At 36.6% G+C, this 14529-nt stretch overlaps 1 protein-coding gene across 7 annotated transcripts in view; it reads left to right on the top strand.

Annotated features, from left to right (window-relative positions):
- The window catches only part of LOC145293233 (protein lin-7 homolog C-like), a 79210-nt gene that overhangs the window by 14259 nt on the left and 50422 nt on the right, over positions 1-14529 (top strand). Inside the window, exon 1 of one of the 7 annotated variants that reach the window (XM_080139795.1) lies at positions 3911-4161. The exons of 2 other annotated variants lie outside the window; for them this stretch is intronic. In XM_080139795.1, coding sequence (XP_079995921.1) covers positions 4053-4161 — 109 coding nt within the window. In that variant the 5' untranslated portion in view covers positions 3911-4052. Of the gene's footprint in view, positions 1-3910; positions 4162-8600; positions 8926-14529 lie in introns of those variants that run through there. 4 more of the 7 variants (XM_080139792.1, XM_080139796.1, XM_080139794.1 and 1 more) reach the window with 4 other exon arrangements.

Below are 14529 nucleotides of genomic sequence, written 5' to 3'. Positions count from 1 at the left end.
GCTAGTATCGCTAGAAAAACCATTCTTTTCTCCCTAGGCAGCGGCGGATCAATGTTCTCCACAAAGTATGATTCGTCGAGTTTAAGCCAGCGCTTGGCATCGATGCGAGCCGTTACCTCATTGGCGTACCCTAGGAGGGTCTTGAGCCTGCTACAGCGGAAAAAGGCATGACCGACAGTTTCTCTCATGTCTTCGTCGCAGCGCAGGCAGTAGACCCGGGTTTCTTCATTGTAAAGGTTGAGTTCCTCAAGGAGGGGCAGTGCGTTCCGGACAAGTCGCCAGGTAAGGGAAAATTCCGAATTTGTAAGAAAGTCCTGTCCCGGCGCCCAACTTCACTGGGAGCGGACCTCCTCCAACAACACTCCCGTCCGTTTCACTAGCGGTTCCTTTTTGCTACGCCCCACTAGCTCCCGATAAAGCCTGTTCCTAGACTGTTCGAGGACACTGGTCCCCGGCAACGCTCTAAGTGCGGACCGGCATTCGGCGTAGAATGTTTGTTCCACCCTCGGTCTCCGCCGTGCTTCGACCGAGGGGTCAGGTGTGAGATTGGAAAACGAGCTTTCAACCGCAGTGACCCATGGAACGTCTACGTACAATGAACGGCTCAGGAAGGCCAACCTCTCTGCGTGCTTGTGACACAGGAGATCGGGCAGTCCCAAGCCTCCCTCGCTCGGATTTCAAACACAGACCTCTCTGCAAACATAATGCTTACCCTCATTCCACAAGGGTGTGTCGAGATGCTCCTGTAAGCTGATTCGTCGTTTTGCAGGGAGGGGAAGTACAGACAGATGGTAAAGGATGAGCGGAAAGACATATGTAGCACACGCCTCCGCCCGACCCTTCAAGGACAATTTCCTTCGAACCCAAGTCTTAACAGAGGATTCGACCTTGGCCTCTACTACGGACCAGTTTTTCTTCAGCTGGAGACCCGGTCCGAACCACACACCAAGGATCCGGACCGGGCCGTCGGTCCAACTGAAGATGCCCGGAAGCGAATTTACTCCGGTCCAGGCACCCAACCGCAGACCTACCGACTTACTGCGAAGACGGCCCCTGTAACTTCTTCATATCGAGCGAGTGCCTCGGTGACCACTTGAATGTCCGTGATGCAAGACACGAACACGGTGACGTCATCGGCGAACGCGGAAACCCTGGCTCGTGTGCCTCCAGGGAGAGCTATCCCGCGCAGGACTGGTGTAGTCACCTCGTCCCTTAACTTGCGAAGGAGGGGTTCCAACGCCAGGACGTACAAGAGAGGCGACAGCGGACAACTCTGTCGCACCGACCGGGAGACGGGAAAAGACTCCGACAGCTTACCGTTGATCTGCACCGCTACCGTCGGCCCGTCATACAGTACAGAGATCCACTTGCGGAAGTCCGGATTAAATCCGGCGGCCTCCAGCACAGATCCCAGGAACCTATGGTCTATCCTATCGAAAGCCTTGGACTGATCCAAACTAATCAGCGCGGCCTCGGCATCGTTTTCTGTCCCCTCTATGATCATGCGTATCAGATGAAGATTGTCCTGAATCGATCTCCCCTTCACAGCATAGCTCTGGTCTGGTTCGATCAAGTCAGTGATGACAACCTGCAACCGATTCGCAAGAACCTTGGCCAAAATCTTTAACTCTGTGTTTAGCAGAGTCAAGGGCCTGAAATCGTCTAAATCTTCCTCCTCACCATGCCGTTGACCTTTCCTCAGCAATGTGATCACTCCCTTGGTCACCTGCCCAGGGATGGAGCCCTGAACAAACCAATGGTTGAGCATATCCTTCAGAATAGGGACCAACATGGGCGACAGCCTCAAGTAGAATTCGTAGGGTAGACCATCAAGCCCCGGGGACTTGTTGCAGCCGACCTGCTTCAATGCAGTAATGATCTCATGTTCCGCGACAAGACCATCACAGCTAGCCGCTCGAGCCGCCATGAGGCGGGGCGAGTCGGCCAAATAGCTGCCAAACTCTTCGACCCTGAGTCTGGGTAGTTGGGTGAAGCGCTCCGATAGATGCTTTCGAAACCCCTCGCAAATCTCCCGCGCCGTTTACCTTTCGAATGTACCTGTCCGAGCCGCGCCTTAGAGCAGCCTTACGCTCAACAGCATCAACATTAACAGCCTCGTTCGAGACTTTCATTAGCCTAGCCCTAACTATCTGGCCCTCGTACCGCTCGCTAGCCAAGCGGCTGAGATCTTGTCTAGCTAGTGCTATCTCTAGGGGGTCCCCACCCTCCAATGCCTGGGTCAGCCTATTCTCTGTACGCTTCTTGGCCTTAGCCTTATCTAGTGCGAGGCGTTGGCTGTACTTGACCGAGAAACGTCTAATCTTAGCCTTGAGACTAACCCACCACTTACTCCCGGTAACCGCCCCCACTAATGCCCGTTGGATTATCTCTGTAACCTTCAACCGGTAGTCCTCCAGCTCCAACAAGGTGCTGTTGAACTTCCAGTATCCGGCCAGTCTAGGCCTAGGGCTCAAGTTCAGACGGGCCATAACTAGTTTATGGTCCGAGTGTCCTAAAAAGTGGAACGTGGGACAAGATAGGAAATCTACATCGCCTCTTCTAACTAACATCCGATCCAAGTAAGTACTTGGATAAGAAGGTGTATTAGGATGCCACGTCCACATCTCCCGCCCCGGGTGATCCAGGCGAAATCTGTCGACCAGGTCGCACGAAGCCATCAGGTCAGACAGACTGCTGTCACACCACACCGACCTGCTAGTCCCCCCGACCATATCTATCCTGGGATCAAGGATGGCATTCCAATCACCCATTAAGACTACCCTCTCTGGATCATCTACAAAGCCCTCCACCCGTCGAAAGAAGGAAGCCCTCTCCACAGCGGAGTTAGGTGCATAAACTGCGACTATCCGAAACACACTGCTATTAACGGCAACATCGACGACAATCGCCCGCCCGTCCTCGTCCGCGTGAAAAACATTCACCGACGCTGATAGGGTGCGATTTACTAGCAAGGAGATTCCACGACTATAGGTATTGCCATATGCTGAGTAAACATCGTAATCGTTCACCAGCACCTGACAATCCCCGTCTTGGCCAAAAGGTCAAGTGTAGCTCTTTTGTTAAAACTGCAAAAGTATCCAAGATAACAGGTATGCTCAATGTAGCCTGATCGTAAAATATGCTTAAATATATTTTAATTCTTGCAGATTTTATATATATTTAGTAGAGAGTTTTTTTTTTTCATATCGATTCTTATGTACTACACACTTGTGATTTCAAAAGTCAAAAATATATCCATATGACTTGGGTGCGTTAGCTTGAATCGAAACTGAAACCAAAACTTATGAAGAAAAGAAAAACAATAGTAATCAAACGATAGTCACTCGGAAGAAAAAAATGATGTAAGTGTGACACACAAAATAACACGCTGCCAATGAGCTTTAATCTATGGTCTCCCCTCACCAAACTTTCACAAAAACACTCATCTAGCCAAAACCACTATCAATAATTTCCCACACTATTTATCTGTGCCTAAACCTAAATGTAGATTCCATGAACAAAGCTTCTTTCTTAGAACTGCATGCCTGTGGAATTCTCTTCCTTTACCTGCTTTCCATCTGATTGTCTCACAAAATATAGATCAAGTATCATATTGTGACTCGTGTCAGAATAAATTATTTAATGTATTTATTTGCTTCCCCACCAAAGCAAATTAGGCCAACGTAAACAAGTTCTTCATGAACCGTCCCCCCCTAAGTGATCCAATTTACAAAATTCCCACTACTTGTGTTTACTATGCTATAATCACACTGACTAATGTATACCCATTAACCCATATCCTCGAGTGGCCTTTGGGCCTTGGTAAGTGGTGATTTCTGTGTAAAAAAAAAAAAAAAAAAAAATTGTAAAAAGAAGTAACTTTTTGGGTGTTTTTTTGGAGATAGTTCCAACATTACCGCAGATAGCTGAATACTGCTAAAAGTGAGCCTTCTTCATAAGTAGAAGGATATTAAGTAGTCTTGATGTAACAGAGTGCAGACATGTGTATGGTAGCCGTATACAAATGACCGAGCCGTGAGCAAGGTAACATCATGGCAAAGGAAGGAGGAAAAAGATTATTAAAAGAATATGTGAACAGACCGATGATCCCGTTAGAGACACAGAGAAAGATGTGTTACACAGGTGGCCCGAGAACAACAGGTAGACTAATTCTTTGTCTTCTTTTCCTTGCGATGTACTTTGCGTGCAACGTGTGGATCTCAAGTGTGGATATGTAATGATTACATGCAGTGTCTTTTTAAAGAACTTCAGTAAAATTTAATGGTTAAAAGAGAATTAGCTTCAATTATGAACAGATATTTTGGTACAGAGATTGTCACTGTAAATCAAATATACTCTTTAAATGCATTCGTGTAGCTTTTATCAGAATCGCCATATGAGCTGAAATTGAGAATGTCAGAAAGTTTGCTCAATTTAAAATCTTATATATAAAACTCACTGTCTGTCCGTCCGTCCGTCCGTCTCCATTTTTCAAACTACATTTCCTTGATGTGAGATCGCAGTGCAGCATGAAGCAGATCAAATGATTGCATTTTTTGTGGACAGTTTTTCTTTTTTTTTTTTTATGGGCTTTTAGCCGGTAAAAATAGCTGTTAAGGGGTTAAAATTGATAGAAATTGGAATTTGACAGGCATAAGTCGGCTTAAAGTTTCCTTGTAAACATGTGCAAATATATATATATATATATATATATACATTTATATATTAACGTGAGCTCATTCTTAGCTATTTCATATTCAACTGATGATAGATCAATCGGTAAGGACTAAAGCTAGAGTACTATATGTTTTGGGGTTGGTTTCAATTCTTGCTGATGGTACCCAAGGCATATTTTTCTTTGATTTTAATTTTTTACTTTTAACTATATATTGAGTACAATATAATAATCAATAGAGAATTGGCTCTATATTAATAAATATGAAATCTGCATAAATTAAAATATCATTTTAGCGTATTTTACGATCGGGCAATGCTGGGTGCCCTGCTAGTATTAAATAGAAATATTAAAATGCAATTTGATTTGGTGTGTGATTTATGTATTATTAATTACGGTACATAGCATTCATCAAAACCCCCACACATTATAATCATAATAGATATCATAATAGACTCACGACAAATATTTTGATAACTTCTCAAATTAAACTATATTCAATAAATTAAGAAATTGTTATAAATATTATTGCCGTTAAAAAAAAAAAAAATTAGTAAACAAATACAAACATTATTTGGTTGAACCTTCCATGCAGTTTAAATACAAATGTAAATTTAGGAAATATATTTCTGAAATTATACAAGCACGGTGGAAACATTGGATAAATGAGACTATTGATGAAGCAAATCCCCACACAGAGGCCCCCTTTATGTACCTATTTACTATGCCTCCCCACGGGACAGAGTTAGACACCAGGGTCGTTTTTTAACGTGGAGAAAAGGTACAAAAATAAAAATTGTCTCAGTCGTGAAGAATTTCTCCTCCACCGAAAGACAACAAGAAAATGAAGTGAAGCATCTGAAGAACAGATACTACACTTTGATCTTAGAACTTAATACTGAGGAAATTCAATCGCTATAGCAAACACCTTCTCTGTTAGAATTTCATTTGATATCTTGCTCCTCTTTGAAAACTTAAAGTAGTCATAGCGATGCTATAACTCATTTTACTGTGCAACAGATAATGATTAGGCGGCGCTTCTACACTATTGGGACAAAATTTCAGAAATCGTAATACTGAATTTTACATATTTTCAAGATGATTATATCCAAAAATTACAAAAATCGATAAAGTAGAAAATTATTTATTAAGAAAATAAAAAAAAATGGAATTTGATAAAAACGATCGTAAAACACAGAGTTTAAAAGGGAGGTAATTTTCCATTTTGATTTAAACAAGATGGTGGAAATTTTTCACCTGCTAACAAAAAGTTGTTTTGTTTAATAATTCAGTAATATTCGGGTAATTTCGACTGCATAATTTGGAAGCTACCATTGTAACTTATTAGAATTGACAAAAAAATCAGTTGAAACCATTGTTTTTTTTTATTATCTGAAAGCTCCATTTATCAACTACAAAATCTTGTCCCAATTCTGTAGAAGTGCTGATTAAGCTTTTGAGCCTCTTGCATTTCTTTTTCTCAGCTGCTAAACGTGGTAGAGATAAGAGACCAAGACAATTATTGCAAGCATATTTGTTTGTGTTTGCAGTAGAGCATAGATCTGCTTTTAGTTTTGTCTTTTTTTTTTTTAATTTCCTGAGATGAGCGTAGTGTAACCATTGGTCTCTCAAAAGATTCACAGGGATGCCATGGGAAGGCTTGCTATGTGTCCTCCTTACAATTCATGTGCATTTTTTATTGAAATTGAGATTAAAGTTTTCTTACTTTATATTGAGATTGTGGCTTGCTTTGTGTTAGAAATCCCATACTTAATGTTCCCCCTTACATGGAGCTGGTGCAATCTCCGAAACCTCTCTGCTCCCAGCCTAGTAAGAGGACCAAAGTTTGATGATTCTGGAATCTCCTTCAGAAATTGACTTCCAAATGAACTTTTTCTGGACATTCATCCCTCTTTCTCTCATCCTTTCTTATCACTTGCTTTCATGTTTTCGTTAGCCTTCCCCAGTGAACTGACCCTGTTACCTCAACTGTTCTACATCTACTAACTCAAGAATTTTCATCCATTGTTTCAATGTGGCCATACCATCAAAGTCTCCTGTTCTGCACACATTAGCCTATACTGTTCAGATTTGATGTTTTTACTGAATTCACTAGAACTAAGCCTGTCTTTATGGCTTATATCAAATATTGATTGTATAATTCTGATATCATTTCTCTCCATGCAATTCATAAAGAATCACATTATAAATGAAGAATTGAATAGCTCATACAAGCAGTAGGGCTATATGAAAATCTACTGACGATGTTGAAAATCTATTGACGATTGGAAAATGAAGCAGTACCGCCACATTATATGATTACTGATCTGCTCTTGGATACTTAAATTCTGACTTTTATAACCATTGTGATTGAAAAATACTAGAATATTTAGTTTTGGTACTAAACAAAATTATATCTACATACATTGTTGCATGCTTTCAGCCACCTTAGAACCCTGTCTGGTCTCCACCCAAGATCTTTTTGGAAATGGAATGTAAGTTTTCCTCCTGATTATAAAATTGTGAACACAAAATAAAAAAAACAAGAATTAGCTAAAATCGGATTTGGCAATAAGTTGTTTTCTTTATTTGAATTTTTATATGTTTATGAAAGTGTATAAATAAAATTATTGAAATCAAAATAACAAAATTTCAAACATCACATTAATAAGAAATTGAGTTTTGCGTTAAAAAAAAAAAGGAAACCGGAGTTCAAATCGTAAAAAGGGAAAGTAGTTATTTTCTGAAATTTTGGATATTTTCATTACTGCAGCATTGCAGCAAGACAATTAAGTAAATATCATTGGTTACTTGAAATTCAATATTTTGAATTTTGCTATTATAATAAAGAATTGCTGAATATTTTAAAAAAAATATGTATTATTTTCGCTTTTAACTTGAAATAATTTTTAACTCAGCAAATCTGTGTGATATGAAATTAAAAAAAATGCCTGGAAGCTACAAATTATGGTATGATTACTTAAAGATCCGTGGTCGTTGTATATGTGATCCTGCTCGTGGTGGTCTTGTCAATGCTTACGAGAGGTTCTTAGTTTCATGCACAAGGTTTGTTGCCAACTATAGTTTTTTCTTTTTCTCATTTTCTTTGTCAAACCACAGTTTAGTGGCCTGAAAAATAATGTGCTGAAAAATTGTGTGCACAGGCTATAAATATTGTTTTATCTTGTTTTTGTAAAAGTATTAGTAAAGTTGGAACCATCTATTATTTTCATGGCAAGTGCTCTCTGAACTCCAATCTATGGTCCTACTTTCCCAAACTTTCACTAAAAAAACAAGCAAAAAAAAAAACTCGACTATCAACAATTTCCCCACTATCTATCTGTGCCTTAACCTTTCCTAGAACTGTACACCTGTGGAATTCTGTTCTGCTGGCCTGCTTCCTGGCTTACTACAATATAGTTGTTTTCAAGTTCAATGTAAACAAGTTCTTGTTGATGTTCCTTTAAATAATCAAATTCTATCTATTTCCCATCATTAACGATTACTACACTACCACCTTACATTCATTAACCCTTATCCTCGAGTGGCCTTCAAGTGTTGATAAGTAGTGACTCCTTTGAAAAAAAAAAATAATAAAAAATAACTGGTGTGTGTGTGCTAGGGGAGGGGTCGATTTAGTTTTCGCTTTTAACACTGAATTACCTCTCCTTATTTCAAAGGTTAATTCGATAATATCGATTAATTAAAAAAAAATAAATAAATCCATAAATTTCCTCTTTTCACGAGGTTTAAAATTTTTTATTTCCCACTACCGTATCTATAATAATAATAGTAATAATAATAATAAAGTTTTAAAAAAATTGTTTCAGCGCAGCGGAGTAATTCATGCAAAAAAATAAATAATAATAATAATAATAATAATAATAATAATAATAATAATTAATAATAGCAAACCATCCCGCATCAAAAATAAGTTTTCTCATTGCCTTTTTGCTAACTGACCCGTGAAGCTACCGACACTTTCGATTGCATTGAGGAAGTCAAAATTTCACTACGAAATGAATCCTGTATTTTTACACGCCGTACACAAAGGCGAGTCATTTTCTGTTTTCGTTTATTTTTAAATGTACATGATCATATTTATTAAAAATAGACAGCCATGCTAAGCATGACTCATGCTTTAATTTTCATTATATTCGGAACGTTGTTAAAGAAATGACCTGCTATTATTGCCAAAAAAAAAAAAAAAAAAGTGCCGTTTTTTATTTTGTTTCACGATATGAGGCGAGGTAAGCAACGAGATTATTTTATCAACCACAAAAATAATGTAAAAGTCGATGCTTTTTTTTTCTTTTCACATAATTGCTAACTTGTTTAAAATGAAGTTTTGTCTGCATGTTTTTGTTTAATGTTTACTTTGTTTGTCAGTTCGTTCTACTTCACGATGTATGCCCTGGAAAAGTCCCTTACGATTAATGTTTACCAGTTTAAAAATATTACGCTGTAGGGACGAACCTCTAATGCGAGGCACAGATCCCCCCCCCCCTATATGTAACAGTAACACGCTGTAACTGCAATTTAATAGAACTTTTATACTATTTAAAAGCAGCTTCAAATAAGCTAGTAATATTTAATAAATAAATATATATATATATATATATATATATATATATATATATATATATATATATATATATATATATATTACAGCGTAGGAAAATAATGAAAATGCGAGACCAAAATCGTGTTTACATTATCGACGCCTTAAAAATAACGTCTCTATGTAGTAGTGATCATTTTGAAGGCCGCCTTCACATTGACCCTGAAAATATCGTAAAAATTGAATCAATAGAAAAATTTTGATAGATTTTTAAAGTTTAAAAATTGAAAAATACTGAGCTCGTAAAATTCAATTAATTTCATTACTGTTAAAAAAAAAATAACTTTATTAGTTTATTTTGGAAGTATAATCTATAAAGAAAATAAACAACCCACTTTTAAAAGAGAAATTACGAGTTTTTTAATATTTTATTCGCAATTTCGTGTTAGGGGTGTCAAAAATCCTACAAAAATTCTGATACAGTGATAACACCCATGGTTAAAAAAATCTAGCAAAAATCAATTGTCAGATTTTCATGAAATTTTCGGTACATATTTAATTTTAAATTAACTTATGAAAGCAGTTTATGTTAAATATGTGATGGGAAATATTTTTTTGGGGGGGGGGCGTTTGTATTACTGTACACATAGATTCGAAAAAGTTGTCAAAAAACAAATATACAACAAATAAATGCAAGATAAGTTACTTTTCTACCAAACAGAATATATTTTTCGTGTTTTTATTCAATGTAACATGTTTATTCAGCTCGAAAATCATACAGTGTTTACCGATGTATTGGAAAGTTCAAGATGGCGTCTGCCGTCTGACTCTTTCTTTAACACGGTAAGTTTGGGAAAAGGTGTTATGAATAAAAAAACTGGATAAAATACTGTTAAAACTCGTTCAATATGTTACCGCGACATAGGTTGACATATATTCGGCGGGTTTTTAATAGTATGTTGTCTAGTTTTTTTTATTTATAACACCTTTTTCCAAACTTACCGTGTTAAAGAGGGAGTGAGGCGCCATCTTGAATTTTCCAATACATCGGTAAACACTATGTTTTTCGAGCTGAATAAACGTGTTACATTGAATAAAAACACGAAAAATATATCCAGTTTGGTAGAAAAGTAACTTATCTTGCCTTTGATAGCATTTATTTGTTATATATTTGTTTTTTGACAACTTTTTCGAATCTATGTATACAGTAATACAAACCCCTTTTTTTTTTTTAACCTACCCCAGCGTAGTTTACCCCTTAAAAAAGAAATCAAAATCTACTGGAGTGTGTGTGGGGGGGGGCTAATAGGTTTCAACGACCTTTAAAAATAATATGAAAGAAGGAGTTAAAAAGAATGTGCCCCATTTTAGAATGGGGAATAAATTTAACAGAAAATGTGCACCCACTTCTTGGCTATGTAGCGAGCGGTCAACGAGACGCGTAAATTGCTAGCATTTTTCAAGTTTGGGGAGGGGCATAAGGGGACTTCTACAGTTTATCGCCAAAAATGGAGACGCCATTTTAATTTTTTCGGGCACCTGTCAATCAAATCAGAGGGAGAAATCAGTATTTTAAAATATGGTTGAAGTATTAATTGCTTTCAGAAAGAACCATATAAAAAAAAAGTAAATAAAGAAAGTGAAAGAGAACATAACGGGAAAGTTTGTTTTTTTTTATTATGAAAATGGCGTCTTCATTTTCGATGATAAACTGTAGAAGTACCAAAATAGCACAATGAATAAACAATAGCAAAAAAAAAAAAAAAAAAAAAAAAGTTGCATCTGATTCAATTCAAACGTCTATCGACACCCGTAAAAATAATGCAGAATTATAAGTTAGACACAAAATAATGAAATGATAGTTCGTAAAACGTTGGCGATTTCACACAAGAATTTGGAGGTCTGCCAAACGATTGTGAAAAATGGACCGCATGTTTTCCGTGACGTCAGATTTGTGTTAACTATACGAACTATGGAAGAACAGAAGAGAAGCGACTTAATGATTTTTTAAAACCTTTGTTTATCTTCAAACTGCAATTAATAATTAATCTTTGTTATAATTTTGTTAGGTTTTAAGATTTACATAGTTTAGCGATTAATAATATTATAAACATTTGTATATTAAATATGAAATACGGTTTTACTAAATGTTCATGTGGTTACCTACGGGGTTCCATATTTTGTTCGGTAAAGAGACAAACAAAATATGAGGGCGGGGCTACAAAATGCTTAATATTTGTGCAATAATATTTTCAAATTGGTTTTAATCTGGCGATAAAATAGCTGACAAGAGTCATGTTTATATTAAAACTTAATATTAAAAAAAAAAAAATTTAAACACAATTAAAAAAAAATCTATGTTGTAACGGAACATTTTGAAATAATGGAATTTTAATCGTTTTAATCTTTTAAAAATTGATTAATGTTTACGAAGTTTCTTTTTCTTGGCAATTTAACTGATTATAGTATATATTAATTAGAAAAAACATTAAGTTTATATCAATTTTTTTATTGCAACTTCAAGGTAAATTTTTGTTCAATATGTGTATTTAAATTTAAAAAAATAAATATTTTTTACTTATTTGAATTCTTGTTTCATAATAAATAGACATTTCAATAGATTTAAATATATTTTGTTCGAATTTCGAAAAAATAAATCGAGTGGGGGGGGGGCACGCACTAAAAAAAAAAATATTTCCCCTCGTATATTTTACGAAAACTGCGTTTTATATGTAATTTCATTCTAAAATGGATAAGTATCGAAAATTTCACCATTAGTTGATTTTTGCTAGATTTATTAAATACGGGTATGTTTTCACGTTCGGAATCTCTACTACATGGGAACGTTATTTTAAAGCGCCAATTATGTAAACCCGATTTTCGTCTCGCAATTTCATTATTTTCGTTCGATGAAAATTTTTTAAAAAATTATTACTGGTTTATTTTACCCTTCTTTTAAATGGTACAAAAGTTATACTTATAATATTAATTTATAATAAAGTTACATCGTGTTACATATAGGGTGGGGTAATTCTGTAGTGAATTTTGACAGTCCCTATGGAGGTACCTATTATGCTGAAAAATGGCCAAATTCATTTGCTTATTTTACATTAATCGGAAGGGACTTTTCCAGGGCATTCATCGTGAAAGCAGGACATTATTAAATCATTTCTTTCTGATAGGTTCATAAGAGTAGTAGTTGAGGGGCAAAAATCAGAAGCTCACGGTATTAATGCCGGTGTCCCTCAGGGGTCCATCCTGGGCCCAACTCTTTTCCTGATCTACATTAATGATCTTCCAAATCACATCCTAACATCATTTGTAGACATTTATGCTGACGACACTATCATTTATGGGAGCACATCTAACACAGTAAACGACCAAGTTCTCTCCAATTCTCTCTCCTCTGATCTTGAGCATGTAGTACAATGGGGTAAGGAGGGGCTGGTTACTTTTAATGCATCTAAAACCAAGCTTCTCTCTTTACATCATCAACATTCTGACCCACATCTGGCATCAATTGAAATGAATGGCTCTCGTCTTCAGGAGGCCTCTAGTTTTGACAAGCTTCTTGGCTTGACCTTATCTTAAATGGAACACGTACATCAAATCTGTTGCCAAGGCCGCTGGAAAAATGGTGGGATCTTTCTATCGATCCGGTAGATATCTCACTGCTGATGCTATTCTCTATCTATATAAGAGCCAGGTACGTCCAAGGATGGAATACTGTTGCCACATCTGGGCAGGAGCTGCTAGAAAGGACTTGGCCTACCTTGATAGAGTTCAAAATAGACTTCGTAGCCTCGTAGAAGATGTCCTTTTCTCTTCCTTGCAACCTCTATCTCACAGAAGAAATGTTGCGAGTTTGTCTCTGATGTATCGTTATTTTCATGGAAAGTGTTCGACTGAGCTTCAATCTATGGTCCCCCCTCGCCAAACTTTCACAAGAAACACTCGTCTAGCTGTAAACACTATTAATAATTCCCCCCACTCTTTATCTGTGCCTAAACCTAAACGTAGATTCCATGAACAAAGCTTCTTTCTTAGAACTGCACGCCTGTGGAATTGTCTTCCGTTTTCCTGCTTTCCGGCTGACTACAATATGGTTGTCTTCAAGTCTAACATAAATAAGTTCTTGATGAGCCGTTCCATATAAGTTATCAAATTTACCAAATTTTCATTACTAATGATTACTATATTGTCCAATTTCTACTGTACACTCTTTAACCCTTATCCTTGAGTGGCCTCTTGGCCTTGATAATGTGGTGATGCCTATGTAAAAAAAAAAAAAAAAAAAGGACAATCAACTGACGAAGACTATAAACAAAGGTACACTGAACTTGATTTTAACTGATAATTTTAAGATTTTTAAATCTCTGTAACTTTCGGAATAAACAAGTCTGACCGTGGTCTGTCACAAAGGTCACGGCAATCGAATTATCGTTTTTAACAAACTTCCACGGACAATAACTCAATCTGAACGAAACTAAAAAATTATTTAGTCGAATAGAATTATCGTCCTTGGAAGTTCGTTAAAAATGATTCTTCGGTATTTTACCGCGGCTATATCTCAGTGGTCGTGATTTTACTCACCACTTTTGACCCACCCACTCCCATTTTTTTTTTTTTTTTTTTTTTTTTTTTTTTTTTACGGACTATTTTCTTTCTCAGTTATCCATTATGTTGCTAGTGAATTCTCGTTAGTTATTTGATATTTTGATTTTTTAAGAAGGAGAGGATCAATTTCCTAAATAAATTTATGTTCACCCATTTTATGATCATTGCAATTTTGTTATGAAAGAAAAAAAAAAAAAGGTTCTTGTGCCATATAATGGGATTTCAAATTAATGGATTTTAGGTAAAAACTATTACGTACTTATGTATTATGTCAAAATTGGTGCAAATTCTAAAAATTACGAAAAGTGATAGAATAGAAAACTAGGCAAATGTGTATTTCAGCAGCGTAAGTTATTTGACAGACAAAAATTTATAAAAGTTTATTTTTATATAAAAAACATTATTAGACATAAAACCCGAACAAAAATTAATTTTTTTATTTTAGACTAAATGTACAACAATCGAGGCCGCCATCCTGATTTGAAAATTTGGCCTTTCTAAGGCTTGCCAGATTAGCCTTTTTGAGGCCAAATTTGGCCTTTTTGCTCTCCTGCGTGGAACCATGGCGAGGCCGCCGAGATATATTATTAATGTTAATTGTTAATATATCTCGGCGGCCTCGACCATGGTCCAGACAAGAGCTTAAAAAGGCCAAATTTGACCTTAAAAAGGCCAA

The sequence above is a fragment of the Euprymna scolopes genome, chromosome 14, assembly GCF_053919585.1.
Source record: "Euprymna scolopes isolate OS-2025 chromosome 14, ASM5391958v1, whole genome shotgun sequence".
In the NCBI taxonomy this organism is placed as follows: domain Eukaryota; kingdom Metazoa; phylum Mollusca; class Cephalopoda; order Sepiida; family Sepiolidae; genus Euprymna; species Euprymna scolopes.
The sequence above is the reverse complement of the archived record's forward strand: the minus strand, read 5'-3'. Positions and strand labels throughout refer to the sequence as shown.